The following is a 24815-nucleotide window of genomic DNA, read 5'->3' as shown; positions in this document are numbered from 1 at the left end:
TATTACAAACAGGAGAAAACAACAACTTACCATTCACCGAGTGGAATTACGCCATCACTTAGTTGTTCTTAGGTCGCAGGGAGAATTCCATCGGGATCATTTGGAGTATGCACTTCATCAGCATCTCCTGCGAGCGGTTCATCGTCATATGCGAAGTCGTTTAAATGCTCGACATAACCCACGGATTCCGAGCTCGAATCAGATACGCATTCAGACATCGAATTCGAATTATCTGAGCACTGATTTGAGGCCATACTTTCCGGACAACTTGTTTTTTAATATTTTATTGAAAATACTGTCATTATTTGTTTTTGAGACAAGAAAAACGACAACAAAATCACCTCCTATAATATAATATTATATTGACGGAAACAGACGTGTTCAACTATCTACGTCACAAGTATTAATATGGCGTCGTAAAAAATTCGCAAAAAGTACCCGACTTTGGAGGCAAAATTAAGCAACTTATATTTATCTAAGTCCAGCGACATGTCATAGTTCTTCAAATAATCCAAATTTTCAATTAAGCTCATAAAAAAGGGGGGCTAAAATTCGTGATATAACCACTTTAAGATTTGTGCTGTGACACGAAGTAGTTTCTTCTTCGTACCATATCTGTCTTGGTCAATAATCTACTCCAAGTGGATGGAATTACGGTCGGGAAGCGATATTAAAGTCAAGGATTGTGTTATTGGAAGAGGATTTTGTATTATTTCTGTGTAGCAATGGCTCTCATCCAATTTTGTAGGTTGAAGGTCTTCGAGGCATTTGTCTTCAGTAACTTGGAAAAACTGCTGACCATTCCACCAGATTCCAGATCGCAGAAGTTCACTTCCGGAACACTCACAAGAAGGCAAGTCAGCAGAGTTTATTACCCCAGGGCAGTGCCTCCATTTATAACTATTAGTTAACTTTCTGATTTCGTTTACGCGGTTCTGTACATACGACTTCCACAGTTTATGATTTTGAATCCAACAAAATGTGGTAAATTAATCCGTCCATAGGTCAGTGATACATTTTATTGAAGTCAGCGCTTTCAATATCGAATCGACTAATCTTGCTAAGGTAGTTGCGCCTAGCAATTCAAGTCGTGGTATGTTCTGTTGTTTGATAGGAGCGACTCTTGTCTTGGCCACAGAATATGTACTATACAGAAGGGCCACTCTTGAGTTAACTTGTCGCTAATTTTTCATGCGCATGCTCCAAATCCGCCATCTTCCTGGCCAGTCAATAGCTGGCAGCGGTATATAAAACTATATGGTAAGATGCGAAGTGAAGACTGGAAAACGTCGATTTTTTTCAATTGAGGCTGTTCAATCTGATGCGTAGTTTATAAAATAGCAAAAGCAAGGTATGTTTTAACTTTTCTGAAAGTTTTAAGGAATCTCAGTCGTACTTTATGCCGACTCATCGTCATCGCATGTTCGATTTGGTCAAACGATCACACTATGAATCTTTATGACACCATACGACTGAACTTTGATGATTGAACTACAGAACATTTATTTGGTGTTTCAGGATATTTTTCTGTGTTATTTAAGAAGAAAACATCCAGGAATATCTGCCAATTTAAAGCTGCACTGTTTATACGATACCATTAAGACCAATATATTACTATAAATTCTAAGTAGTTATAGTTTTATTGAACGTGTAATTAACATTTTATCAGTGGTTAGGTAGATAAATATGCGATATATTGATCTTGTAAATGATCATATACCATTATAATGTATCTGAGAAATAGTGAATTGCATAAGAGCATACACACTGGCTGAACTGAAGTTTTGTACTGTTGTTTGAATTTTGGTCAATTACAAAGACAGACATGAGCTAATTAAATGATAAGATAATTTATTACTTACCTTTGGTATACAAATAAATCTTAGTTGGACTAAAAAACAACTTTGACCATGACGAATGGCATCTATGCTGTGTGTTGTAGCAATAGTTGGTAGTTGAGTAATGTATTCTTGCAGTAAATCTCATAGACTAAATTTCCACTATTTATTTTATTTTAATAGAATCCTTCTGCTGTAGTTTTTTACTAGAAATAAATATAAACTGTATGGCGGAACTGTCCTGAGAATTAAAAGCAATGATCTTTAATTTTGTGAATTGTCTTGAAAACCTATGCTCATATTTTATTTTCCTTGTAAACTCAAACAATACTCAACATTGCTCAATTGATGATTGTATATGCTTTATCTGTAATAGTAGTTTGTTCCTACAGATTCAATAAAACATAAAAAATGATTAAATATGATAATTCAAAGTGGAAGTGGTATATGGAAAACACAATTTACAAGTACTTCTTGCAAACTTTACATAACATCAGCTGTGGATTCAAACATTAATGCCAAATACTGGAAAGAAATATAAAGGAAAAGGAGGAGGACGAACATTTTGTTCTGCTGTTAACTGTTCAAACAGCAAGCATTCACATCCACATCTACGTTTTTTTAGATTTCCAAGAGATCCCAAAAGGTGAAACTTCAATCACAAATCAAATTTTGCTGTTAGAAATCAAATAAAACAACCTTTTCATACCCTAGTCATTTGTCTTTCCAGATCAAAGGAATGGGTGATTCTCAGCAGAAGAGAGGATCTTATGAACAAGGATGCAAACTACCTTTACAAAAATTGTCGATTATGTACTGATCATTTTGAAGATATTATGTTTGCAAATGATTTGAAAAATCCATTAAAGACTGATGCAAAACCCACTTTATTTAGTATTCCAAATGCACCCCTCACTGTTGGCACAAAACGGAGAACAATTAAAAGAGTGGACCAATCACATATACAAGGTAAACACCAAACCTAGTTTCAAGATGAAATTAGACAAATTTTAACAAATTTATTTTACAGCCAAAAATCTAAAATGGATAAAGATCAGGAAAAAAGGAAAGGTGGTATGAGAAGTTCTATTGTATGATTTCATTGTTGAGTCCAAAAATACTTGGGAAACTATTTCAGTTCTAATTCTTGACCATTAGTATTGGTGAGATGTAATTATAGCTAAAGTTATTCATTTTGCATTTTATTTTCCATCTCAAGCTTTTGGTCACCACTTTAAATTAGTTATTACTCTTAAGTTTATGTTTAGAGCCACCAGATAAACATTCACCATTGCACGAAGTTGATGAAAGTGGGCCTAGTACAGAAAGCCAAACTTCAGATTTTTCTTGCCAAACAAGTGCTATACTATCCAATAATACACCTAGAAAACAAAAACAACGAAAGTTAATAAAAGCCCAGGCAAGGAAAATAAGTCGTTTTACGCATGCAAACAAAAATCCATCAACACATAAAAATTTGGAAAAAGCATTGGAAAAGCTGCCTAAAAGATAAAAAGTTGTCAATAAGAGCAGCACCTAAACTGACTGATAAGCACATTGCACCAAACAACTTTGCAAAGATGAAGGTGAAATATGCTACCCAAGTCTTAAGCCACACAGTAGCAGCATCCATATGCACATATGTAAGTGTTGGATGTCTGCCGTCATCAGCTATGGGCACTGCAGAATTCCTTTTGAAGTTTGATTCTCTGTTTGATTCTGTGAACGTTTCAACAGTACATTCACAAAAGTCTTTAAAATGTGCATTGACCAATACCTCTCCACACCTCAACTTTTATGAGCAAGCTATTCACTTCCTATCTAATCTCAAGATTTTCATGGCAGCCAAGATGTAACAGGCAGAGTAAAGTGCATCAATGGATGGCTAATTACCATAAATGAGATTTGTCAGATTTGGGATAACCTTCACCAAAATTATGGGCTTAAGTTTCTTCTAACAAGATTAAATACTGACCCAATAGTGAACTTTTTTGGAGCAATTCGTCAGCAGGGTGGCAACAGCGACAATCCGACCTCCATCCAGTTCACCCGTGCTTTCAGGAAGCTGTTTTTTAGTTCATTCTTAAATTCATCACAAGGCAACTGTGAAGATGACATTGATGACTTACTGGCACAATTCTGCAAAGCTGACTCAAGCATTCCTGTTTTGATTTCTCCATCTAAAAACACAAAAACTGACGATGTTGAGACAAGGGATTACAAGGAAAAGGAGGTTGGTGACAATTTAATGAAAGAGAATCCAATTGCTTATGTAGCTGGATACTTACTCCAGAAACATTTTGAAAAGTACAAGTGTTCCATATGTGAGTCAGTTATGGTCACAAACCAACTTGATGATAGCAGAAATCTGCTTTGCTACTTCAAGGCATATGAGTCAGACAAAAGCTTTGGCGGTCTCCTTGCACCAAAAGTATCATTTTATGAATATATCACCAAAATTGAAGACATATTTGTCACAGAATTCTCCACTTATACAAAAAGTGTAGGTATTTTGAAAAAGATTCTTCAGCAGCTACAAAAAGCTCCAATCCCATTTGAACAGTGCTCGCATTTTTCAATTGATTATCTCCTCAAACTCTTTCTAAGAATGAGGATTTACTATGCCATCAAGTTTACAAATCGTAATCTATCAGCCGCCAAGTTCAAAAAAAATAAAAAGTACGTAAAAGTGACTCACCTTTAGAAGGAAAATAAATGAACCCGCATACACCTCGGATGAATCAAATGAAAGTGACTGTCAAGATTCAATGCTTTTTCAATACATTATGATGCAGGTCATCTGAACTTCTAAACTGCATCAAAGTGCCAAACCACTGTAAGTAAAAAATTCCAAGAGATTTCAAACTTAATGTCATTAACGAGGCAAAATAAGAAAAATTCTATTGACTGCAGTTTACAAAGCTGAGGAGCGGTCACAGTCACAGAACGAAATGTAAGATTTCGAGCTTTACAACACGTTTAATTACGTTGTAAAAAAAGAAAGACATAGAATATACCTCAAATTTTGTCAAACTCTCGCTAGGAACACATCTACGACCTTATTGAAGATATACAGGCAAATATTTGTACTTCTCTTTACAATCCTTATATTAAATGTAGAAATGATCTTCGCACTTTGCTGGACAATTTAAGCAATTGTCTCATGAACCTGAAAAATTCAGGTGACTCAAGGGGATTCGAACCCATGACCTCTGCGGTGCCGGTGCAGTGCTCTGACCACCTGAGCTATGAAGTCACACCATTGAGATCTATACATTGAGTTCTATAATAACTGGAGGGGAAACGTCAACAAAATTAGTATAAATTATTAGTGCGCGGCCGCGTGGTCAAAAACATGGCGGATTTTGGTGGTCAAAGTCAGCGGAGAGACGCGGGCTCATGAAATAAAATTTTTGTCGCCCACCCTGATTTGACCACCACGATTGCGAGTATAGAAAATATCATAACTATTTATTTTCCTAACATAAACACTTTTTTAAAACGTTATTTATTAAACTGCCAACTTCTGTGGTTTGCGGATGCTGAAATAGCGACAGAAAAGGGAACATTTCTTGCCTCCGGTAAGTAGCACAGTATTAGTTTTACTATTTTGTTTTTAACACGATACTTGAAGAGTGTTTCTACTACTAAGTTTTAATTTAAAGTTATTTTGGTCCAGTCTTGTTTTTTCTTCACTTAATCACTCGCCAGACGTGGCGAAGCTGTCAATTTTTATCGAGTTTTGCATCCATCTTGTATCATGATCAAGGCATCAAGCTAAACTCTACTGATTTGAATTGAGTTTACATCCCAAAAATGGGGCATAATTTGTTCATGTTTTTTTTTAAAAGATGAAGGGAAAGTTTACAACAGAGTTGTGTTGAAATTGAATGCAGTGCCATGCAAAATTAATGAGAACTATGGTATATGTTGTATAATAAAAATAACTATTAAACTGTTTGCCTGCTCAATTTGACTGACTGTACATTGTAGACAATTATAATGGGATTGGAAAGTTGGATTTATGCAAACAATTTTAAAGTACTACTTAGTGTTTCTGTAAATGAAGTATTTATTGTTATAGTAAACAGGTTACTACTTCAAAACCAAGATAAAAGTAGTGTGTTGAACAATGTGCTAAGATTTGTTTCTACCTTGAAATTTTTGTTCAACAGTAGCTTATGATTATATCATTAATATGCATGAAAAATTAAACACATTATTGTCTCATCTCATCAAATCCATACTTGGTATGATTCCAGGTGATCCACAAATTCACATCGGATGCATTGCTTACAATGAAGTTGAATGTAGAAGAAGCCAAAATACATGGCAAAGAAATTCTTTGTGTCTTATGAAGAATTAGTAGAAATCAATAAAAAGAATTCTTTAAACAAATTGTAAACAAATTTAAATTTGCTCATGGTCAAGCAACCTAGTCAAAGAAGCAAAGTCTGTATTCAACATGTGACCTTTCCAATTAATTAGTTTCTTTGTACAAAATACTATTTTCGAGAAACGTGATTTGTAAGTCTTTCATTAATATTTTTTTACCAAGAGATAAAAGGAACTAATTCAAAGGCTTGATGTAAAATACAAAGATTTATCAAGTTGTTTATCATTTAATTCCCAAATGTTAGTTTGTACATATAAATAATTAGTATTGGTAGCTGTAAGTTGTTTAAGCAAAACAGAAGAGTAGTAGTGCTCGAAGGGGTTAGCATTTTTGAAAAATTATATCTTGTTCATGACATATATTACACAATCCAAAAAAACTGTAAGTAATGCACAATAATATTTATAGTACTTGATAAATTTCTTCACCTACACTGTCAAATAACTATTTTGCCTTCATGCAGCAATAGACAGTGTTTTTGTCAGAGAAACCAATGCACTTTAGTTTCCAAGTTTGTAATTTCAATGGAAAATTAATGTAGTTCTGTTCAGTAATAGATCCAAGATTCTGCCAAGCTGTTTACAAAATACAAATTACCAAGCAACAGTATCATGGTGTTTTGAATTTTTTCTTTTTTGTAGCTCTTCTAGTTCAACATACTTTCTTTATGAGTTTTCAGTAGATTTATCAGGTAATGACAATACACTTATGATACTTATCCATGATAAATTTTCAGTTGACTTATGTCGTAGGACTGAAGCAAACATTTTCTCGCTTCCTTAGGAGCATTTTTACAAAGATTTATCCATTTGAAGCAAGAAAAATAGGTGCACCAAACAGTTTACAAACAGTCAAACACACAAAAGCATGAAATAATGTATAGGTTTGACGAAATTGACAGGTCTAGTAAAGAATGCCGTTTGATTTTCACTTTTAAAAGGCTAAAATGTCATAAAATAACTTAAATGTTACATCCAAAATATGCGTTTCTCTACCGTCGATTTTCTTTATTTTGATGTGTGTCTGTACTGTGTTTTTCACGCAATGCTGAAGCATTATTTTCACATGATATGCTGTCGGTATCGTAATTGTTGTTTTTTTTCTCACTTGTTTTCGTTCATACAAACAGTATTAGAAATCAGGAGGGAGTGAATATTGAAAAAAATTTTTAAAGTGGAAATTTTGACCACCAAAATCCGCCATTACCGCCATGTTTTTGACCACGGGGTCCAGGCCCCTTTTCCCCTCCAGGTCTTATAGAGCTCAATGAGTCACACAGTGGTGAGCAGGTCAATTTTGTTGGGCTCATGTTTTCTCGTGAAAGGAATGTTATATGAAAGAATGTTTTATGCAGTGCGGTGTTTGAAATTAAATGTAGAAATGATCTTTGCTGGACAATGATCTCTGCGGTGCCGGTGCAGTGGTTTTTTGAGGTTCATGAGACAATTGCTTAAATTGTCCAGCAAAGATCATTTCTACATTTAATTTCAAACACCGCACTGCATAAAACACTCTTTCATAATCCTTATATTGTTTGTCAGAAATTGACTGGCTAGGAAGATGGCGGCCGAGATGCGCGAAGCAGCATGCGCAGTCCCAAAAACATCAAAGGTTCCGACAAGAGTGGACATTCTGTACAGTATATATTCTGTGGTAAGGTTGCAGTAGTTGAGACAAATGTACATGAATGCCAATTTTCTGAGAGGTAACTAAAATGACAGATTTTGTACGGAGAAATCTAGCTTTACTGTCGCTTGAATACATAAATGTCGAGATTGTAACATTTGTTTCTCATAATTTTCCAGATAATCAACAGGTAGGAATAAGGAAAAAAAAGAAAAGTTGTAACATATCATATGATCTGATAGTCATCAATTTATTCTCGAGCGTTTGAAGAATTATTTATCTCTTTTGTATAACTTTGCTGCAAGTTGAGTAAAGATCTCTTTTGGCAATTCGCTTGGAACGTCCTCAATGAGTTTCATTAATTTCTGGTAACTGACTTCTTCGTATTTCTTATAAATAGATTTCAAATCCAACTTTGAATAAATTTCTTTAACTTTCGCCACGGCAGCTGGATCATTCACACCGTAATTCTCCTATGTCAAAAATTCAGTTCATTTCAATAAATTTCCGAAGGTACTGGCAGGGTTACAAACGATAGAATGGGGGGGGGGAGGGAGAAGGTCAGTTATAGCTGTCAGTTTAAAATATTTTTGCACGGCTTTCTGAAATAATAGAATTGGCTTTTACATTTTACCAAACTAACCTCTAAAACTTTCCTTTGTGGTTCGTCAACTTTCTGCAGAGCCTGAACGAGCAGCCAAGAACATTTCGTTTCTTCAATATCCGTTCCAACTTTTCCCGTAATTGCCGGGTCGCCGTAGCAATCAAGATAGTCGTCCTGTGCACATGGACAAGCAAAAGTTATAAATTTGTTTCTAAGCAGTTATAGAAACACGGGGGAAAGTTTTGAAGAAACGAAAAATTGTGTGGCAAGCACGAGAACGAAGTGCAGATGTCCTCAAAGCAATTTCCAAGTTTTCCATATTTTCATAAGTGTTTCATAACTGTTTCTAGATTTCAGTTGGAACAAGTAAAATGTTTTTCATTTTCTTCATAAAATAGCGTTTGAAAAAACAATGGTAAAAAGATAAATTTATTGATCTTAATACTATATTGTTGATATTTTTGCTTTCCGCGCGAGCCACGCTGTCTGCGACACTTTACGTGACTGAAATTCCCTTGTTTCCATAGAGTTATGGAAACACGCCTTTTTCGGGCATTCAGCCAATCAGCGTTCGTGGTTTTAAAAGACAATATTATAATTCAAGACTTTTTTGAATAATACTCAATCAACATCGTCAAAATTAAAAACCCGCCTGTATTTGAAAGAACTCTCCCATTTCCAGAAGGATTTCCTTTGATATATCATGAACTTTGGCATCGGTTATGTTATGCTAAGAAAAACGAACAACGAATAAAAAGCCGACACAAACAATAAAAAAATCGAAGGAAATAATACATTCGAAGGCAACATTCCATAAAAACACAAAAATTGTTCACCATGTACAACGCCAGAGCCACCGGAAAGTAGAATGAATAGAATGACGTTTTCCACTTGACAATAGCCTTGTATCTAAACATTATTGAGCAAGACACATAGCCATTCAAGTTCCATTTAAAAACAGTGTACTTGTCGACGTCAATAGCTCGTATGTATGTAAAGGAAACTTGGTTTTTGCTGGTAACTATTTTGTGATCGACTTCACAGGAATTTTTTTATATTCCTACGCCGTGAAATCATTCAGCGAAACTATTCTCATACAATACCTCGCCAAAGTAAAGTTGACAAAGTTTTCTCCCGGCTTTGTTATAAGATCTAATGTCTGTCCCGTTCCTGTCTGATAAGTTACCTAAACAGCAATGAAGATTTCTAAATGGCTTAGATTAGTTTTCAGAACAATCCAAAAATGCATTATATCAATGTAGCTCACGCCAAGCGTAAATTATCTTCAAAAGTCAAAAGTATTTGATATTATCTCCGTCCCTCCGCCGAAAAGCTCCAAAATGTAAGAAACAAGTACATGCGAGCTCAGTTGTGGTGGATGAGAGAGGGCTGGTGGTTTGGAAGATTGGAAGTACACGCAAAAATTATATATATGGTTGAACATTTATACAGAATCATTTCTCGAATTTCGATTTCGTCGATTTGGCTGCCGAAATGCCTCTTACAGAAAAATAGTTGAGTAACTTACTCATTCAATTATATTTCAAAAATATTGAAATAAATACAATATTTGTGTTTACAACAATATTTGTTTCGTGTAAATCCCATGCATGAAGACTGGCATACCGTCAAGTTCGAGCTGTTGTCACAAGCAGTTTTCGTACCTCGTGAACCAGACGAGTAATATTCTTGTAACAACTTTTTCCACGAAAATAAAAATCAATCAATCGATACACTAGCGCTTCCAGCATGAAGGAATCGTTGATGGCGATGTAGCCTACATCTTCCTGCGATTACAGCAACAGGAAAATGAGTCTTTTGAAACTTCTTTTGAAAGAAATACTTTGACAACTGACCTGTCTAAACCAGCAGGGCTTTCCACGCCTCGTCCAAGACTGATCCATCACATCATCTGCCACCAAGAAGAACGCTTGAAGCTAAGAATAAGCCAAGAAAAAGTCGAAACACAGACATGCTTTTTCTGTCTAAACGCACAAGGAGTAAAATCATCTTGATAGCTGCAGACTTGAACAGTCCATTCATGCATTATACAATTGGTGTACGTATATAAATAAAATAAGCTTACTATCAAATCGTACTACTGCATCACAACACAGAACCTCATCAAATCAATCATCCAAGTACTCAAAAAAGCAAAGCTTAACTTCTAGCGTAGGCGCTTCATTCAACTAGTGTTGTAGCAAGCTCAATATTTGGGCAAGGGGGGGGGGAGAGCCGTAGTATTCATATATGCATGTTGCATTTCAAAGGAACAGACAAAAATACACCACCCTTCAATTATCGACTTTGCTTTGCCACTGTTTCCTTGTACATTGCACTTGACGCTAATTTCTTGTTGCAACTTGAAAGAAGTTTTAAACACTCCCAATGAAATTTACGTATCAAACAACGGCATTCATTTAGTTTACAATTTTCCTTACTAATTCAATACACCACGCCAGCACAATAGCTGAGTCATACTCGTCATCACTGGGTGTTTTATCACTTAGCAATAGTCTCCAAGTTGACAGCACTGTCATTCCTCGATTCATTTTACCTAAATTAGGTGATTGACTAACGGTCAATACGTATCAAGAAATGCATCAATGAAGACAACTAGCGGTTAAAAGTAATTTATAGTCAAAATACCACAAGTGCCCTCTGCTTTAGTCGGTTGCGATTTCCATAAATGCTGACTACAAAAGGCAATTCCAAAAACGCGGTGAATATGAAAGACTGAAACATGCACTCCACATGTTTAAATGTAAAAAAAAGTCGCGTAGTATATAAGCTCAGTTGCAGATCCACCGCGTTCGTCAAAATTAATTTACCAATGGACTTGCCTCTAAAAGGTGCTTAAAAATGTAAAGATATTTCAAAGTATGTTGCAGTAATTTATTTTGACTTATCCTACATCCGCCACTGTATAAGCACTACGTAAAAAAATTCCCCTTGGAAATAAGAAGCAAAATTCGTTAACCCATAATTCTCAGAAATTTCGTAATTGTGAGAGACGTAAAAATTGGTTTTTAGTTTTCGACTTTATTTTCTTGAAGTTTCTCGAATCAAAAACAACAGAGCACAAGTTAATACTGATAGTAAAACCCGTCAACTAATTTCATCGCCTTAGCAGAAACTTTGCATACTTTATTAATGTCCCTTTCTGTACGTATATGTATCTATCATTTTTTCCCTATGTGCATATTTATCCGTGTACATATTGTATACGTTAGGTATTATGTTAAGAAAATAGGCACTCACGTATTCATGCTCAAATGTTGAATTTCATTACATCTTCTTCAATACTGCTTCGTCCTATCTTTTTAAAATTGCGGGGTGAAAGTGTGTTTTGAAGCAGACACGTGTTGCTCTAAATAATCCCTTGCGCAGCTGGGAAAAAGTTTTTGTGATTGGAAATTAATATGTCAGTATAACAGGAAATTGCAACCAACAGACTACAGAAGCCGGAAGTAGGGCTAAAAGTCACATTTCGGTGAATTTCGAGTGGAGCATTTGTCAAAGTATGCCTACCGAATAATTGGTATAATACTTATCGTAAATAGATATTCAACATTATATAATGTTTGATACGAATATTTGCTTAATTGGGTGTCAGGAAATGTTTTAGTTTACAGTTGTGCAGTATTTTGCTCGAACAACAAATAGTTCTAAAACTCACCTCCACGAAGATTATGCATGATGTTCTAAAAAATTAACCAATGGAGACTTGATCATCAAACACATTCATTAAAAATTACAACGTATTTACATCAAGAATTCAAGAGCATACTTTTTCAAAATGTGCGATAGCGCTGGACGTTTCACTCGGCAATCCAGCCATCGCTGTTTCTATTAATTTTGGAAACGCTGCATCGAAATTATTGCGATCTTGTACAATTAGCTCTTTAAGACGTTTTGCCGGCGTCATTGTGAAATGGATGAAAGTTTAAACGGAGAGAAAAAATCCTTTTTCGAAGTCTTCTTCCGAGAAGCTTTGGCTAATTGTATTCGTTGCAGTCTCATTTGATTTGTAATTGTAAACTGACACGAACACAAGGTACTTTGAGCTGTGTAAGGCAATATCATGGTACAATTTTTGCTTCTTCAAACGAAAGGCAGTACATTGGCTGTAAAATGTTCGATCATTTTTATTGATCATTGAATTTCGAAAATATCATCATAGCACATGTTTTTATGGCGCGTTTTTCGATTTTATGTTAAATAAAACGTTTGCAGGCATTTTTGTTGTTGTATAAAATCAGTTGCAACTTTAATAAGTAATGACTTTGGGAAAGACGAGATAGAGTGTGTTCTAAATCTAAACTGTTCTAATTTCCAAGCAAGTCTCGAAGAATGCAAACTTGATAGTAAGATATTGTTCTAAATTTATGCATTTTCATCATGAAATCTGATTGACATTGACAAATGACATTGTAGTCTAAGCATTCGGGCGTGGGAGGAACATTTAATTCGGAGGGTCATAAAGTTCTAGGGTACTTGCCCGATGAGAAGGCCATTTAATATTGAAGTTAATTAATTTTTACTGCTAAGGAAACCTTTCAATGCTAATGACTCGTAGAAACCAGTATTTTAGCTCTTCATCAATTAAAATATTGACTTTTATTCTTCGTTCATTTTTAACAGATTCCTTACGACCATTGAAACTGAACTAAGTTCTTTTCAATGATTTTTATGTGGATGATGTTGTATGTCGTTGCAATACGGAATGTCACTATTATTTGTCTAGAAATCCTTTACCTCGATCAGATCAAAAGACCTCCCTATTTTAAGCATCTTCATACCATCATAGAACCACCCTTCGTGTCACTAAGGGCACAACTTCAAACTTAGCATCTCATTTACTTAGCATTATTTATACAAAAATTGTCCATTTACTCAAAACAAATGAAAAGTTCACTCATCATACATTAAAACTTGACCCAATTGCTTCACATTTCACATTAATGGTGTTTGTGCCCACACCGATTGTTCTTATTTTTTGTGAGGCAAAGAAATGGCTTCTTTACAGCAACCCACCCAAACAGCAACGCACCCAATCTTTGCTTCATTTTAGTTAATGGTTGAAAGATCGTTGGCGTACTTCTACCCTCTGTGAATTTGTTTCCTCATCCTTTAAGCACACACAGAGATCAAAGGCGTAGGAAGATGTTTGAAGTCAGTGGGGACTCAACAGTGATCACGCGAGTCAAAGAAGAATTGTAGACGTTGTCATGGGGCTCATCATCAATCGATTTGTGAAGTGATTAAGTCAAATTTTACGCCTCTTCAACAAAAGAATGCAAATGATCTCAAACTTTCCCCTATTGGAAACAACCCGCCAGAAACCAAGGAAGGAAACAACGTTCGCACAGCTACTATGATTGATGGAAATAATTACTTTACGACGAATACGGCAAAAACGCGTTACCAACTTCTTCTGCAAACAGCTATTACATACTGCAATAACGGGAATGCTTCCATTTTGATACCTGTTCGCGTGCTTTTGGACAGGGGTAGTCAGCGCACTTACGTTACGAATTCATTAAAAAAACGGCTTGAACTAGTTCCCATCAGAAGAGAAGTTGTTAACTTAAATACCTTTGGCAACCAACATTTTACAAAGCAAAAATGCAACTTGGTTCATTTGTCCCTGAAAGGAAAGAATGGAAATCGAATCATAACAGCTCTTTTCTTCCCAAATATCTGCTCTCCATTAACAACGACAATTGATCGTAATCATTATCCTCATCTGATGGAGTTGCAGCTTTCCAATACCAATATCCTCTCTGGACGACAGACGTACAGCAACATCGACATTCTAATTGGAGCAGATTATTATTTCGATATCATGACAGGCGAGATTGTAAGAAGTGAAGGTGGTCCTGTTGCGATTAATAGTGAATTTGGCTGGATTATCACTGGACAGACGAATGATGGTGAAACATGGCCTACTCAAATGAAACTAATTCGAAATTGTCCAACGTTACTTTAATCATGGAAGATTACTATTTTTCAAAGAAGTTCCATTTGACAAGAGAGAACCCAAATTACATGAATGCTTGAAACGGTTTAGGGAGATCGAATCAATGGGAATCAAAGAATCCAGCGACTCACAGGATGAGGAGTTTCTGAGGAATATACAATATCTGGAGGATGAAGGGAGATATGAAGTGAATTTACCTTGGAAGGGGGAATGTATTCCAAAATCAGACTGTTACGGTATGTGTTTGAAACGATTACACCAGTTGAAATCTCGTCTCGATAAAGATAAACCCTTATTGCAAGAATACGATACAATTATCAAAGATCAAGTGAAAGGAGGACTTATTGACCCAGTTCGTGTTGCACATGAAACCGGTTATTTCCTACCCCATCAAGGCGTGCTTTGAGAAGATAAGAAAACTACAAAACTTCGCGTGGTTTTCGCTTTTCGCGTGGTTCGGCAAGAGCTACTAAGGAGGAGCAGTCATTCAATGATTGCCTCGAAAAGGGACCAAATTTGGTTCCACGTTTATTTGACACTATGATAAACTTTCGAGGCTTCTCCTTTGGGCTTGATGGCGATATCGAAAAGGCTTTTCATCAAATACAAATTGTTCCACGAAGATAGAAAGATAATGAAGTTTCTTTGGTTTGATTGACGATATTAACAAAGTTCACCCGATTCTAAAGGAATACACGTTCCGACGCCTACCATTTGGTCTAACCCCAAGTCCTGCAATATTATCTACTGTTATTCGTCACCACGTATTGAAATACAAGAATGTCGATCCAGAAATAGTCTCCTTATTAATCGAGTCGTTATATGTTGACGATTTTGCTGGTGAAGCTTCTAATGAGGACGAAGCTCTATACATCTATTATAGATCTCGAAAATTAATGAAGCTTCGAAAATGGCATTCAAACTCCAACATGTCCGAAATGTTATCGCGAATGATGAAGATCGACAGTTTGTTAAGGTGGGAAATGAAAAGGGGTCATCATGTGTTAAACATATACCAAGTACGATGGTAGAAGACAAGTTAGTAAAAACTCCTTCGCCTCATACACAGAGCCACAACCTAAGTCCACATCTCAAGAGAACTGTATCAAAATTTTAGGAATCAGTTGGGATGAGAACAGCGACGAGCTTTGTTATGATCTTGAAGAGCTAGTGCATTATGCAAAATCATTTCCTGCAACTAAGAGGTCAGTTTTAATGCTATCTGCGAAGATATTCGATCCTATTGGCCTTCTTGCACCCTTTACTATCACTATGAAGATGTTGTTTTAAACCCTCTGCTCTTCTGGCAGTAATTGGGATGAAGATCTGTTTGGCAAGGTCTTATCACTTTGGAATTCTCTCGTTCACGACTTAAGGGCTTTAAAGTGCTACTGAAGTGAAATTTTGGGTATCGATTTTTTTCTATAATCAAATAGTTCTATCTTTCCTGATCACTTTGGTATAATTTTTATGCATATTGAAGCACGGGATCATCAATAAATTTTTGCTCAAAGTTGGGTTACGCGTGCGAATTTTTACCACTGAAATATTATACGGATGTGACGTAATAAAAAGGACGGAAGTCGAAGTATGAGCATTGATTTACTAGTATTTTGTTAGATTTTTAACACATATACACAATAAAATATGAGTTCTTCAAGCAGTGAAAGCGAACGCAGTTCGGATACTGAAAACTCAGATATGGCAAATGAAAATTTACTTTCAAATTCCGGCGATGAGGATACAATTGTGGCTAATTCAGTGGTAAATCCTTACGAAAATGAACCTCTTGCGAACGCAGTCGGAGAGAATTTTGTGTCGGTCGAAGAAGACGCAGATGGCTTAGAACCTCGAACATTGGAAGCGAGGTTCGAAGGAACCTTTCAGTTAGATAAGTGGTAAGTTGATAAATGTTACTAGAACTCTAGAAGAAATTAAACCATGAATTAAACATGTTCTTTTGTCCTTATGTCGTGGTGCATAAATATGATAACAAACCACTTTTTTATAGGTGTGCATGTAGCTTGGGTCGTACTCAACTGCTGACAGATGCCATTGAATACCGTTGTTGTCAATAGGTTGGGCCTACTTTACATAAACTGGTATTCGATGTTAGCATTGAAAAAATTAGCTGTGTTACTCTTCACGACGAGTACACGATTATGACACATGCTACAGTCTTGAAGAATGTTGGAAGAATGTTGGCTCACTTCTAAGAGACCAAGATGGAAGGTCATACAAGCATATGACCAAGAATACATGAAAATGAGTTAGTACATTTTTGATTTCTAATTTTGTTTTGTAACGAATGATTAATATCTTGCCATGTATCTCTACTTTTTACCTTTATGTGGTTCATTATTGTGCTGTGATGCTTCACAATTTTGTTGTGTGAAGTCAAAATAATTAATCAAATAAGAACATTTTTTGTAGCATAGTATATTATTTTATACCTAACTTTAAAGTTGGCCTGCTAAGAATATTTGTCAAGTAATTCTTGTGGACAATGACCTTTTGGATGTCCTTTCATTGGCTGTCCACAATTTTTGCATAAGCACATTTTTTTTGGATCTGAAGGACCTGTTGAAGCAGCTTGTTCTTCTTTGTCGAAACCTTTTGCTTGCAGTACATCTTGCTGTTGATCTATAAATAACAATTTAATTTGTTTACTTTTAGAATGCACTGGCCATACCTATTATACATGGTAGCATGAACAACTTACATGTGGGAAACAATGGTGTTGAAGATAGTTGTTTCCTATCCAAATGCCGTTGGATTGCCTCAGTTTTGGAAATTCGATCCAAGAAAGTTTTGTTTAAGGCTTCTGGGACTTTTTCCTTATACTTCTTAAATATGTTGTCCATGGATTCCTCACAACTAAGAACCTTGACATTTTTGATTTCATTAACATAGTCTGGAAAAATGACAAGTGGTTAGATGTGTAAGTCAAGAGTACCAATGCATACATGCTAAATTTACAATATGATGGTGCTGAAGAAACAGTTCTTACTACTTCATCCCCTGATTTAAATTTTGGGTATGTCACAGAATAATATGGTGTTCCATTTTTTGTTTTTTTTGGCTGTCTGTGAAGGTTTTCATTGAAATGAAGTACAGCCAGTACGTGCCTAAACAGAACAAACCATTTATTATGTAATTTTTTTTCTTGACTAGGAACAAGTGAAAAAGGCTTGGCAGATAGAGAACAGTGATTACAAGTTACCTGCAATATGTACCAAGCCAAGAAAAGTGGGTCATCTTTGGATGCCAACCATTTAATGTTGAATGAAAACCTTTGAGACAACTAGTTTGTGCTTCTGAAGATAGTTTTTTAACATCTTTGAGAACAGATTTTTTCAACAGAATGGAGGAAAGTCGCCGATATGTTCCTTAAAAAGAATACAATCCCATCTGAAAAGTGGTAAATAACATTTTAGACATTTTAACAATCTCAATTCTGTCTTGCTGCCTAAATGTGTGCATGCTCATACCAACTTGAAGCCATAGACGTTCATCTAGCTCTCCATGAGCACATTTAGGAAACAACTCATCTGGATGGTTTTCATGCTTGTTTGTAATGTGCCTAGCAATGGATTTCCATTTCGCAATCGTCGTCTCATGTTTAGCGATTTTGCAACTGTTGCGTTCACGGTGAATGCAGAATCTGCGAAATGCATTGAACATAGCACAGAGTACTGCTGAGGAACGAATTTTGGCCTATGTCTCCTAACAAATTTCGTCCATTTATTCAGCCTCTCCTTGTCATTCATGGGGAAACGATGTACTGAGACACCCTCTGTGTGTTGACTGTTTGTACAACTTTTTCCGTTGGGCCAACCAGCAACACAATATTGTCCTCCTCGACGATTTTTTGCAGAATTTTGCCTACTCGCCATATTTTAACTTGCGGTGTATCGTTACGTTTGACTAACTTAATAAAAAATTATTCTCCTTATATTATGTGCGTTGTGATAATATTGCATGGGTTTTAAAACCACAGACTACGTCAAGGATGCGACACCCATATGATAAGAATGATAAGTCTAATCCAGAAGTTTATAAAAGTAGTATACATTGGATGATTGGAAATAAGCGCGTTACAGTTAGTTTCTGATAACAATGCGTGTGTGTTAAAACCGCAGACTTCGTCAAGCATGCGGCACCCAGTTTATTGAGAAATATAAGTTAATTCAAGAAGTTTATAAAACTCTAATCGATTGTAAATGTTGCTTACCTATGCGTGTTTCTCATTTGTCACTAAATATACGCAATTTTTGCGAAGAGAAGTTATAAAATATGTAAAATTCCAGGTGGAAATATGCTTGTTCGTATATAATTTTTATATACTAAGAGCTTTAAAATTGAACTTCCGTCCTTTATATGACGTCACGCACTCAAAGTAAAATTCGCATCAAAACAAGCAAATATGCCATGTTTGAACACAAAGTTCGATGCGTTCCCATCGATTAAATTCAGTGGGCGATAGCTCAAAATGATCAGTAAAATACAGAGAAAACGTTTGTATCGAAAAACGAAATATGAAAATTTCACTTCAGTAGCACTTTAAGTGACATACGAGTACCGCGTTGTTACTTCCATGGTGGATACAATTCATCTCCGATTCATCAGATACATGGATTTTGCGATGCATCAGAATTTGCCTTTGCAGCAGTTGTATATCTACGAACGGAACATAAAAATTGATGAAATTGAAGTGAACTTAATAGTAGGCAAGACACAGAATATATACTATACAGAAGGGTCACTCTTGTCGGAGCCTTTGATGTTTTGGGGGCCGCGCATGCTGCTTCGCGCATCTCGGCCGCCATCTTCCTTGCCAGTCAATTTCTGACAAACAATATAAGGATTGTAAAGAGAAGTACAAATATTTGCCTGTATCTCTTCAATAAGGTCGTAGATTTGTTCCTAGCGAGAGTTTGAAAAAATTTGAGGTATATTCTATGTCTTTCTTTTTTTACAACGTAATTAAACGTGTTGTAAAGCTCGAAATCTTACATTTCGTTCTGTGACTCTGACCGCTCCTCAGCTTTGTAAACTGCAGTCAATAGAATTTTTCTTATTTTGCCTCGTTAATGACATTAAGTTTGAAATCTCTTGGAATTTTTTACTTACAGTGGTTTGGCACTTTGATGCAGTTTAGAAGTTCAGATGACCTGCATCATAATGTATTGAAAAAGCATTGAATCTTGACAGTCACTTTCATTTGATTCATCCGAGGTGTATGCGGGTTCATTTATTTTCCTTCTAAAGGTGAGTCACTTTTACGTACTTTTTATTTTTTTTGAACTTGGCGGCTGATAGATTACGATTTGTAAACTTGATGGCATAGTAAATCCTCATTCTTAGAAAGAGTTTGAGGAGGTAATCAATTGAAAAATGCGAGCACTGTTCAAATGGGATTGGAGCTTTTTGTAGCTGCTGAAGAATCTTTTTCAAAATACCTACACTTTTTGTATAAGTGGAGAATTCTGTGACAAATATGTCTTCAATTTTGGTGATACATTCATAAAATGATACTTTTGGTGCAAGGAGACCACCAAAGCTCTTGTCTGACTCATATGCCTTGAAGTAGCAAAGCAGATTTCTGCTATCATCAAGTTGGTCTGTGACCATAACTGACTCACATATGGAACACTTGTGCTTTTCAAAATGTTTCTGGAGTAAGTATCCAGCTACATAAGCAATTGGATTCTCTTTCATTAAATTGTCACCAACCTCCTTTTCCTAGTAATCCCTTGTCTCAACATCGTCAGTTTTTGTGTTTTTAGATGGAGAAATCAAAACAGGAATGCTTGAGTCAGCTTTGCAGAATTGTGCCAGTAAGTCATCAATGTCATCTTCACAGTTGCCTTGTGATGAATTTAAGAATGAATTAAAAACAGCTTCCTGAAAGCACGGGTGAACTGGATGGAGGTCGGATTGTCGCTGTTGCCACCCTGCTGACGAATTGCTCCAAAAAAGTTCACTATTGGGTCAGTATTTAATCTTGTTAGAAGAAACTTAAGCCCATAATTTTGGTGAAGGTTATCCCAAATCTGACAAATCTCATTTATGGTAATTAGCCATCCATTGATGCACTTTACTCTGCCTGTTACATCTTGGCTGCCATGAAAAATCTTGAGATTAGATAGGAAGTGAATAGCTTGCTCATAAAAGTTGAGGTGTGGAGAGGTATTGGTCAATGCACATTTTAAAGACTTTTGTGAATGTGCTGTTGAAACGTTCACAGAATCTAACAGAGAATCAAACTTCAAAAGGAATTCTGCAGTGCCCATAGCTGATGACGGCAGACATCCAACACTTACATATGTGCATATGGATGCTGCTACTGTGTGGCTTAAGACTTGGGTAGCATATTTCACCTTCATCTTTGCAAAGTTGTTTGGTGCAATGTGCTTATCAGTCAGTTTAGGTGCTGCTCTTATTGACAACTTTTTATCTTTTAGGCAGCTTTTCCAATGCTTTTTCCAAATTTTTATGTGTTGATGGATTTTTGTTTGCATGAAAACGACTTATTTTCCTTGCCTGGGCTTTTATTAACTTTCGTTGTTTTTGTTTTCTAGGTGTATTATTGGATAGTATAGCACTTGTTTGGCAAGAAAAATCTGAAGTTTGGCTTTCTGTACTAGGCCCACTTTCATCAACTTCGTGCAATGGTGAATGTTTATCTGGTGGCTCTAAACATAAACTTAAGAGTAATAACTAATTCAAAGTGGTGACCAAAAGCTTGAGATGGAAAATAAAATGCAAAATGAATAACTTTAGCTATAATTACATCTCACCAATACTAATGGTCAAGAATTAGAACTGAAATAGTTTCCCATATATCAATGAAATCATGCAATGAAATCATACAATAGAACTTCTCATACCACCTTTCCTTTTTTCCTGATCTTTATCCATTTTAGATTTTTTGGCTGTAAAATAAATTTGTCTAATTTCATCTTGAAACTAGGTTTGGTGTTTACCTTGTATATGTGATTGGTCCACTCTTTTAATTGTTCTCCGTTTTGTGCCAACAGTGAGGGGTGCATTTGGAATGGTAAATAGATTGGGTTTTGCATCAGTCTTTAATCGATTTTTCAAATCATTTGCAAACATCATATCTTCAAAATGGTCAGTGCATAATCGACAATTTTTGTAAAGGTAGTTTGCATCCTTGTTCATAAGATCCTCTCTTCTGCTGAGAATCACCCATTCCTTTGATCTGGAAAGACAAATGACTAGGGTATGAAAAGGTTGTTTTATTTGATTTCTAACAGCAAAATTTGATTTGTGATTGAAATTTCACCTTTTGGGATCTCTTGGAAATCTAAAAAACGTAGATGTGGATGTGAATGCTTGCTGTTTGAACAGTTAACAGCAGAACAAAATGTTCGTCCTCCTCCTTTTCCTTTATATTTCTTTCCAGTATTTGGCATTAATGTTTGAATCCACAGCTGATGTTATGTAAAGTTTGCAAGAAGTACTTGTAAATTGTGTTTTCCATATACCACTTCCACTTTGAATTATCATATTTAATCATTTTTTATGTTTTATTGAATCTGTAGGAACAAACTACTATTACAGATAAAGCATATACAATCATCAATTGAGCAATGTTGAGTATTGTTTGAGTTTACAAGGAAAATAAAATATGAGCATAGGTTTTCAAGACAATTCACAAAATTAAAGATCATTGCTTTTAATTCTCAGGACAGTTCCATACAGTTTATATTTATTTCTAGTAAAAACTACAGCAGAAGGATTCTATTAAAATAAAATAAATAGTGGAAATTTGGTCTATGAGATTTACTGCAAGAATACATTACTCAACTACCAACTATTGCTACAACACACAGCATAGATGCCATTCGTCATGGTCAAAGTTGTTTTTTAGTCCAACTAAGATTTATTTGTATACCAAAGGTATGTAATAAATTATCTTATCATTTAATTAGCTCATGTCTGTCTTTGTAATTGACCAAAATTTAAACAACAGTACAAAACTTCAGTTCAGCCAGTGTGTATGCTCTTATGCAATTCACTATTTCTCAGATACATTATAATGGTATATGATCATTTACAAGATCAATATATCGTATATTTATCTACCTAACCACTGATAAAATGTTAATTACACGTTCAATAAAACTATAAGTATATAGAATTTATAGTAATATATTGGTCTTAATGGTATCGTATAAACAGTGCAGCTTTAAATTGGCAGATATTCCTGGATGTTTTCTTCTTAAATAACACAGAAAAATATCCTGAAACACCAAATAAATGTTCTGTAGTTCAATCATCAAAGTTCAGTCGTATGGTGTCATAAAGATTCATAGTGTGATCGTTTGACCAAATCGAACATGCGATGACGATGAGTCGGCATAAAGTACGACTGAGATTCCTTAAAACTTTCAGAAAAGTTAAAACATACCTTGCTTTTATAACTTTATAAATTACGCATCAGATTGAACAGCCTCAATTGAAAAAAATCGACGTTTTCCAGTCTTCACTTCACATCTTACCATATAGTTTTATATACCGCTTCCAGCCAAAGCCCTCTATAGTATAAGAGTTGGGACATCTATTGTTATCCGTTCAGCTTACGTTGATTGGGCAATATTGATCACCTGATCAATTTCCGCCATTTTCGTTCCAAGTTTTGAAATTTTAGCTTGTGTTTATATAGCAATTGCTGCTAGTAATACAGTATTTTGAGATAATATTGCGTTTTTTTATGGATAAGTGTGTAATAACTGATTTTTGAAGGCTACTAAATGTCATTACATATCGCATAAATCGAGGATTACGAAAAAAATGAAAGAAATGCCTTTACGTCGAACTTACGAAATTTGATTGCGCAAGGTGATTGTTGTGCTGAACTGCTTTTGATATAAGGTTCAATTAACTGACTCAAGTAGAGAAACATTTTTGGGCCAAATAACATTGCAAAGTTTGTGCTGATGCAGTTTCAATAGTTTTCTTACTCCAAAGCTTGTTTTTTAATCAAAGATGATTTCTCATTATGTTCTGAAATTGATCAATCTACAAACCTCTCAATTCTCAGCCACTTCCACACTAAAACAACTACACCAAATCACAGAAACTCTTATGATTTTCCATGTTGTATTTTGTATTTTTAGTTCATCATTTAAAAATGAAGTACTTATAATTAGGATATTCAATGAAACAGCTGAGTACAATATATTTTTGGTATTGAATTGTACAAATGTACCCTACTTCTGTAGCTCAAAGTAGAACATTACTTCTCTTCTAGACTTGTTGATGATATTTTAATTGTAGGTTTTGGTTTATAAGATCACAGAGGCATATCTCCATAATTTCAGCTATTTGGGCTTTTAATGTATATTACAACTGTTGCTGCCTTTCTCATATATATTAAAATATTGCCGGCTTTCTGATATATATTTAGGTGCTGCTAGCTTTTGATATATATATTTCACTGGCAATACAAGGCATAGAATTTGAACAAACGGGGCTGAGCTCCCTCCAACACACCCCTGTTTGATCATTAAACACATATAGAAGTTTTGTCATTCCTCAACCAATAAATTTAACTCTTTGCTAAACTAAAGATTGGATCAGACTCATATGCTGTATAAAAGACTACAAACAGTAGCATTTATAGCAAACAAACAACAACAGAAATGTTTCATATTATGGAAATAATATATTCATTTTAAAGAAATGCTTCACTAAAATTTTCAGCAGAATCCCTAACAAACTTTATTAGAAATAAACTTTAATACTTTATAAAGTGATAAAGGCGAAATAACTTCATATACAGGAATAAAACGTTTAAGGTCAAATGCATCTTGGTCAAATCATTGCATATTTCAATAACTAAAAAGTAAAAAAGTCTGTCATTTTCTGCTGAGCAAGAAAATTTTGTGATCTTTCAGAATAAAAAATATCATGCTTGGATTAAATTGGGGAGAAAAATCACTCACTACCATTAAATTGTTACAAATCTTGAACACAAATCTCCGGACCAAATCTGCATGATTACTATGATTCGAAGTTTCGAACAAAGTCTTGTCCAAGTATTTGATAACACTGATGCCAGGATAACATTGCCGCTTGCCACCAAGCTTAAAGATCTTGAAAACTTGTTACAGAGTCGGAACATAAGCCGAGAAAACACGTTCACGTACGAAAAATACTTCTTACAATGGGTCACGATCAATTTGAAGCAAGAACAAGTAAACCGCAAAGGAAGCTCAAACCAATGAAATTAAATCAGGTCTGCCGCAAATCGTTAAAAAAACGCAAAGAGCTTGCTATTATTCCTAATATATTTGATACTACCATGGAATAAGCTTAAATTGCCTTCTTCTTTTG

General features: G+C 35.3%; 2 protein-coding genes and 7 long non-coding RNA genes across 12 annotated transcripts; 4 read left to right on the top strand and 5 right to left on the bottom strand.

The window, feature by feature from the left end:
* Window positions 1–1213: 1213 nt before the first annotated feature.
* Window positions 1214–2106, top strand: LOC124453327. The gene is made up of 2 exons (XR_006951048.1): window positions 1214–1351; window positions 1519–2106. It is a non-coding gene; the product is annotated as an uncharacterized LOC124453327 (long non-coding RNA).
* A 628-nt stretch (window positions 2107–2734) lies between these two features.
* LOC124453326 lies at window positions 2735–3324 on the top strand. The gene is made up of 2 exons (XR_006951047.1): window positions 2735–2807; window positions 3107–3324. It is a non-coding gene; the product is annotated as an uncharacterized LOC124453326 (long non-coding RNA).
* Window positions 2825–4898, bottom strand: LOC124453325. Its single transcript, XR_006951046.1, has 4 exons — window positions 4856–4898; window positions 4537–4672; window positions 3814–4018; window positions 2825–3220 (listed from the first exon to the last, which is right to left on the bottom strand). It is a non-coding gene; the product is annotated as an uncharacterized LOC124453325 (long non-coding RNA).
* Window positions 4899–7961: 3063 nt separating this feature from the next.
* On the bottom strand, window positions 7962–12548 carry LOC124453328 (farnesyl pyrophosphate synthase-like). 2 transcript variants are annotated; one of them, XM_047004127.1, is made up of 10 exons: window positions 12255–12548; window positions 12144–12168; window positions 10906–11021; window positions 10321–10401; window positions 10129–10251; window positions 9568–9650; window positions 9301–9373; window positions 9117–9194; window positions 8504–8638; window positions 7962–8333 (listed from the first exon to the last, which is right to left on the bottom strand). In XM_047004127.1, the coding sequence occupies exons 1-10, from the start codon at window positions 12390–12392 to the stop codon at window positions 8133–8135; spliced, it is 1053 nt and encodes a 350-aa protein (XP_046860083.1). In that variant the 5' UTR covers window positions 12393–12548; the 3' UTR covers window positions 7962–8132. The 2 variants fall into 2 exon arrangements, with proteins under 2 accessions (XP_046860083.1, XP_046860084.1); XM_047004128.1 differs by lacking the exons at window positions 12144–12168; window positions 12255–12548 and adding an exon at window positions 11114–11386.
* A 3284-nt stretch (window positions 12549–15832) lies between these two features.
* LOC124452829 lies at window positions 15833–17320 on the top strand. Its single transcript, XR_006950890.1, has 3 exons — window positions 15833–16345; window positions 16459–16716; window positions 17124–17320. It is a non-coding gene; the product is annotated as an uncharacterized LOC124452829 (long non-coding RNA).
* On the bottom strand, window positions 16718–18028 carry LOC124452828. 3 transcript variants are annotated; one of them, XR_006950889.1, is made up of 4 exons: window positions 17939–18028; window positions 17427–17836; window positions 17170–17324; window positions 16718–17090 (listed from the first exon to the last, which is right to left on the bottom strand). XR_006950889.1 is itself a non-coding variant. In XM_047003458.1 (2 exons), the coding sequence occupies exons 1-2, from the start codon at window positions 17309–17311 to the stop codon at window positions 16921–16923; spliced, it is 312 nt and encodes a 103-aa protein (XP_046859414.1). In that variant the 3' UTR covers window positions 16718–16920. The 3 variants fall into 3 exon arrangements, 1 of the variants encoding a protein (XP_046859414.1); XR_006950888.1 differs by having other exon boundaries at window positions 17427–17858; window positions 17939–18026; XM_047003458.1 differs by lacking the exons at window positions 17427–17836; window positions 17939–18028 and having other exon boundaries at window positions 17170–17311.
* Window positions 18029–19123: 1095 nt separating this feature from the next.
* Window positions 19124–21419, top strand: LOC124452830. The gene is made up of 5 exons (XR_006950891.1): window positions 19124–19399; window positions 19583–19718; window positions 20237–20287; window positions 20351–20440; window positions 21032–21419. It is a non-coding gene; the product is annotated as an uncharacterized LOC124452830 (long non-coding RNA).
* Window positions 21029–22166, bottom strand: LOC124452832. Its single transcript, XR_006950893.1, has 2 exons — window positions 21760–22166; window positions 21029–21675 (listed from the first exon to the last, which is right to left on the bottom strand). It is a non-coding gene; the product is annotated as an uncharacterized LOC124452832 (long non-coding RNA).
* A 78-nt stretch (window positions 22167–22244) lies between these two features.
* Window positions 22245–23033, bottom strand: LOC124452831. The gene is made up of 2 exons (XR_006950892.1): window positions 22888–23033; window positions 22245–22720 (listed from the first exon to the last, which is right to left on the bottom strand). It is a non-coding gene; the product is annotated as an uncharacterized LOC124452831 (long non-coding RNA).
* Between the last annotated feature and the right edge of the window lie 1782 nt (window positions 23034–24815).

Source organism: Xenia sp. Carnegie-2017, unplaced genomic scaffold (genome assembly GCF_021976095.1).
Source record: "Xenia sp. Carnegie-2017 unplaced genomic scaffold, XeniaSp_v1 HiC_scaffold_25, whole genome shotgun sequence".
NCBI classification, from domain to species: domain Eukaryota; kingdom Metazoa; phylum Cnidaria; class Anthozoa; order Malacalcyonacea; family Xeniidae; genus Xenia; species Xenia sp. Carnegie-2017.
This window is presented reverse-complemented; position numbering and strand designations above follow the sequence as displayed.

Coding starts and splice junctions, on each gene's coding strand:
- LOC124453328 (XM_047004127.1), bottom strand. CDS start 12,392: ATGACGCCGGCAAAACGTCTTAAAGAGCTAATTGTACAAGATCGCAAT. Junction 12,169..12,254: donor CTATCGCACATTTTGAAAAA/GTATGCTCTTGA, acceptor TTAATTTTTTAG/AACATCATGCATAATCTTCG. Junction 9,374..9,567: donor GTCAACTTTACTTTGGCGAG/GTATTGTATGAG, acceptor AATAATGTTTAG/ATACAAGGCTATTGTCAAGT.
- LOC124452828 (XM_047003458.1), bottom strand. CDS start 17,311: ATGGACAACATATTTAAGAAGTATAAGGAAAAAGTCCCAGAAGCCTTA. Junction 17,091..17,169: donor AACACCATTGTTTCCCACAT/GTAAGTTGTTCA, acceptor TGTTATTTATAG/ATCAACAGCAAGATGTACTG.